We start from the raw sequence: 4,876 nt of genomic DNA on the forward strand, positions 1-4,876 counted from the left end.
GTGTTAAAAAGTTAAAGGAGCATTTTAATTATTTGGAAAAATCATCACTATGTGAAAATATTCATTATCCGGATCTTTGGATGTATCAAATGGACAGAGATGTTACCAACAAATCCTTCCCTAAAGTGAAATATGCCATGCTTTGTGTGTGTTACTAACTACTAAGTAAAATTCACTACCTTAGGCTTTTTTTTTTTGGTCGTGCACTACCTTAGGCTTAATTTCATAATACGTCTCATTCTTGCCGCTTACTTTAGTGAGATCCAAAACCAGTGATAGTGACGCTTTTGCCCGCAACAAGAGGGACACTGTTCGTTGCATTTTCATTTTTCCTTTCCCATTCCCTAATTTTGGAACCAAATGAAGCTACGTGGTCTGTTATACGAGGACCATAACTTTGACGTGTAACGTTCTCTAGGTTGACCAAAATGAATAAATGGTTCTTGTCTTGTATGCAATTGCCGCAAAATTACCTTCAATTATGCATCAATTAAAGGACCCCAAAAGGGTTCTCTTTGCACTTTCGACGACCCCATAAACTGATAAAAAGAAGGGACAAACTAATTATGCTTTGTAGAAGAAAATTTATACGGTAAATTAATTATATATTATTATATTATGTTTTTTTAGGAATAATATATAAAAAAAATCTAGAGATCCCACTATAATGTAAACCAACTGAATAAAAAATTATATTAAGAGAACATCAAAATTAATTTTAAAATAAAGAAAACGTTGATTTCGTTCCTAAAATAAAAATAAAAGAACCGACACATATTTTAATGCATATGTACCCTATGTATATATCTGTTTCTTATTTCAATTAGTCTTGTAAAAATATTTTTAAGATGCTACGTTTATTGCTCATATGGAGTTTATTGCCTTATTTTTGCATCTACCTGGTTCTTATGCTCTGAATTTCTCCAAATTTCAGGTGTGTTCGGAACTTTGGATATATCTTTTTTTTTTTTTAAATGCATGTTTATTACTATTGAACACAATATTTTAACATTACATTAGAATTTAGAACCCGCCTGATGTGGTTAAATTTATTCATCTTTTGTGGGAATTCTAGTGATTTATTTTTTCACATTAATAATTTTAAGTACGTGAAAAAGAAAATAATGGATATAAGTCACATGAGTCATAAAGTCATAAGTAATAAGTAACAATAACATAAGATGGAGGTACAAAACTACAAATACAACGCATTGGACCACGCAATAATGGAGCAGGAGATACCAAGCTAGCAGTGGACCTTGTATCAGTCCATTGGGACCATGAGCACTCCATCCAACCACCATGCCTATTGGTCTACTATGCTTCATAGTGGGCCAATAATGCCCAACCCAATAGGGATTCATCTTTGAACATGGACCAAGCATAAGACCCAAATATACTTCAGCAAACTAGATTTGAAATATGGTGTAGGACCTACCCCCAAAAAAAAGTGTTGTTTTTAATTTTTTTTGGTGACTTTTTAATTTCGTTTAGACTTTGTTTGAATGTAGAAAAGAAAATGGAAGGAAAAAAAATAAGAGGAAAAAAAATGAGAAAAAAGAAAATAGAAGGAAAAGTAGAATTATATGTATGTTGTTTGGATTAAGAGAAAATGGATGGAAAGAAAATAGAGAAAAAATTTTCTTTTGTTTGGATAGAAAGAAAAGTGAGAAGAAAGAAAATCATAATAGTATAAAATTACATTAATACCCTTATCTATATTATATATAAATTATAATTTATTAATGATAAGGGATAAATGTGTAATTTTATTCATATGTGCTACATTTCTTTTCATTTTCATCTCATTTGAAGAAAGAAAATAATTTAGTGGACCCCACACTATTTTTTTCTTTTCTCTCTATTTTCTCTTCTCATCCAAACAACAAAAAATTTACTTTTTCATCTATTTTTTTCTCCCATTTTCTTTTCCTTTAAATTCCTTCAATCCAAACAATGTGTTAAGTATCAATTACAAGAGTCCTAACAGAAAAAATACCAGCCATGTCCTCAAATATTGAAACTTTGATAGAAGGATATATATGGTTTAAAGAAATGAAAAAAAAATCCTATTTACTTTGGATCTATTTTAATTCTTTCCTTCTGAATTCAGGAGTGATAACTAAACGAAACCCTTTTAAAGAAATCTATGCAAGCATAATTCGTCTAATCTATTTTGTCTTTTGATTGACCATATTTCAATTTTGGTTTGTTAATTTGGTAACATGTAAAGAAATCAAGAAAATCGAGTTTTCCTTTGGTAGAATTAGAGGCTGAAAGTCTATAAAATCTATAAGAATTTTTTTCACCTTTTGACACTGTTACAGTCTTACTCAGTAGTCAGTATTTACGTTGCATCAAGAGCAAAGGCATAAAGCTAGTGCTTTGGTTATTAGACAAAGAATTTGTTTCCAATCATGTACGATACACATGAAATTTTTATTGCTTAATTGCATGAGGATTCTAAATCTATACATATGTCCTGTGTACTAAGTGATGCATAAACATCCCAAACTGGAATCACAAATTTAGACCAGCTCGAGATGTAAAATTAGCATACAGCTGCAGATTATACAACAAAATGAGCAATCAATGACTGATCCCTTTATGGTTTACAAAATCAGCAACCCCTAAGGTCACGCCACCTGAGATAAACCAATCCAGCACGATAATGAGTATACGCCCCAGCCACGACGAATATATGAAACAACTGGTGACTGTGTCCAGCAATGTCAAATTTCCCAGGCATCCACCGTTCCGGAATCCTGGTGGCATAGATCAGTGCTCCAATACCATAGAAAGCACCCATCAGAAGCTCATAACCTGTTGTATGGAATACCTCAGGCTCACCCCAGAACAAATACAGCTTGTGCAGTATAGGTCCTGCACCAGACAAACCCATCCCAAAAAAGAGGGATGCCCGGATGGTGCGGAATTCTGGACTTTGAAAGACTGGAAGGAGAGAAACCAAGATAGTGGCGATTCCCAATATGGTAATGAATCCCAAGTAAAGGTTGCAGAAGAATGGATAACACATAAAAGAGTAATATACTGGGGGATAGAATGAGGTAGATATCAGGGCTGCAATGCCAGCATAGTCGAGCCTGAGCATAATGTAAGATATGCGCTCGGAGTGGCAAGAGAGTAGATGGCAGACACTGCTAGCTAGCAAGCAAAACATTGCCCCTCCTAAAAATGCGAAAAAAGGCCACCTTGTAATTGGTCTAATCATCAGTGGTGCTATGATGTTTGCCAGGTCCTCCTTTACACTATGCTGCACATAATCAGCAAAGAAACATGTTATATTGGCATCTAAAATGTTAATCAATCATTATTAGCAGCAAAATAAAAAATTAAATGCTACAACAAAACCTTTTGATTGAGAACCATACGAAATATTTATTGCAGAAGGAATACTGAGGCTCTCGGCAGGAAGTTATACACAAACTGCCATCTTTTCCATCTATAAAGTCTAACTCCAGGATATTTAATATATTAATTGATTTTCGTTTATCGAAAATTGATCTACAATGTAATCAACATATTACTACAGGTATACATCTCACATCATATCCTATATTTTGATTTCCAGTGCATCAATTAGTGGTCAATCTTCGAGTCGATACCTTAAAAGAAGATTTTATTTTTATCCGCAAGTAAGGGAACAATGAAAATAAGTAAATAACCCACATATAATGATAGAACCAGCTAAAATGTTGTTCTACTCTGAAAAAGAAAATAAATAAATAAAATAAAGGAGAATGAAACAGCAATAAGTTGTAAAGCAATCACCAGAACACAAGAATCGGTATGATTGGCACTGGAAAATCTTTCCGGCAAACAATTATACAGAAGTTCTTTTACATGCCAACTTGAGATTGACGGAAGCATATCCATTGAGTTCAATGTAGTCCTTAACTCGTCCCTGATCTTGTGAAAATCAGGCATGGAAGGGAGGCAAGTGAGAAGCTCTGATTGTAATTTGTGCAGGTCGGGAAAATGCTGCAGTGTATTAAGATCTACAACCTTTGGAACTTTCATGGCAGTGTATATGGTCAATGCCAGAAATATGAAAAACCCAATCAGATGCCTAAATAGAAACAGAGAAGGGCAAATAAGTCAGAGCCAGATGCATGTTTTGTTCAGAAAAGTGAGAATGCAAACCCTAACATAGCCAAAATTACTCACGCTTTATGATATGCTCATCATTCATTCTTTGATCAGAATTATATATATATATATTGAAAGAAGAACATAAGAGGGTGCTTACGTCCAAACATTGAGTGTTTCATTGTGGATGGTGAAGATGCTGAGAAGGACCTGCTTCATAGGCCATTCGGGGCGGTAATGGCGGAGGATGTACTCGTTGTCCCTCAAGTAACCAGGTAGAGCGTGGTACTCCACCAGCTGGGACTTCATCTTCTTCCATAGCCTCCTCCTTTTCCCTGCCCGTGAACAACCACCGCTAACCGACTCAACCGCTTCGTCTTCACCACCCATACCCGTGATCCCCTTGCCCTCACAATTAAAACAATTATCTGTCAATTAAAACAAGCACGCAACCGTTAGTGAAATGAAAGAACGAATTATATGATGAAATCATTAGGACTTAAGAGGGAAGGCAGACCGACGAGATTATTAAGAAGGGGAAGGCGAGGACGAATGAGAAGAATTGAGAAGAAAGGGGGCCGGGGATATTTTGACGTTAACAAGAAGATTCTTGGATGAGATGCGGAGATGCCAACTACCCAATTTCCCTTTTGCCTTGGCTTCGCGGGTATTTCAATTGTGGTTTGTTTGTATTGTTGTGGTGCAATCAGCAGTCCCTATGGACACACGATTTTGGAGGCTACGCTTCTAGACTCTGCCATCGACA

The 4,876-nt window shown here is 35.3% G+C and overlaps 1 protein-coding gene across 2 annotated transcripts; it reads right to left on the minus strand.

The window, feature by feature from the left end:
- Window positions 1-2,404: 2,404 nt before the first annotated feature.
- LOC107487642 (heptahelical transmembrane protein 4) lies at window positions 2,405-4,876 on the minus strand. 2 transcript variants are annotated; one of them, XM_016108314.3, is made up of 4 exons: window positions 4,632-4,876; window positions 4,271-4,538; window positions 3,793-4,090; window positions 2,405-3,274 (listed from the first exon to the last, which is right to left on the minus strand). In XM_016108314.3, exons 2-4 carry the CDS (start codon window positions 4,498-4,500, stop codon window positions 2,621-2,623), a joined length of 1,182 nt encoding a protein of 393 aa, XP_015963800.1. In that variant the 5' UTR covers window positions 4,501-4,538; window positions 4,632-4,876; the 3' UTR covers window positions 2,405-2,620. The 2 variants fall into 2 exon arrangements, with proteins under 2 accessions (XP_015963800.1, XP_015963801.1); XM_016108315.3 differs by having other exon boundaries at window positions 4,628-4,876.

The sequence above is a fragment of the Arachis duranensis genome, chromosome 5, assembly GCF_000817695.3.
Source record: "Arachis duranensis cultivar V14167 chromosome 5, aradu.V14167.gnm2.J7QH, whole genome shotgun sequence".
In the NCBI taxonomy this organism is placed as follows: Eukaryota; Viridiplantae; Streptophyta; class Magnoliopsida; order Fabales; family Fabaceae; genus Arachis; species Arachis duranensis.

What these genes read in the sequence shown, in the direction of transcription:
- LOC107487642 (XM_016108314.3), bottom strand. Translation starts at nt 4,500, where the DNA reads ATGGGTGGTGAAGACGAAGCGGTTGAGTCGGTTAGCGGTGGTTGTTCA. An exon ending in GAAACACTCAATGTTTGGAC is followed by an intron (nt 4,091 to 4,270) that starts GTAAGCACCCTC and finishes GTTTCTATTTAG; the next exon opens with GCATCTGATTGGGTTTTTCA. An exon ending in ATACCGATTCTTGTGTTCTG is followed by an intron (nt 3,275 to 3,792) that starts GTGATTGCTTTA and finishes GATTATGTGCAG; the next exon opens with CATAGTGTAAAGGAGGACCT.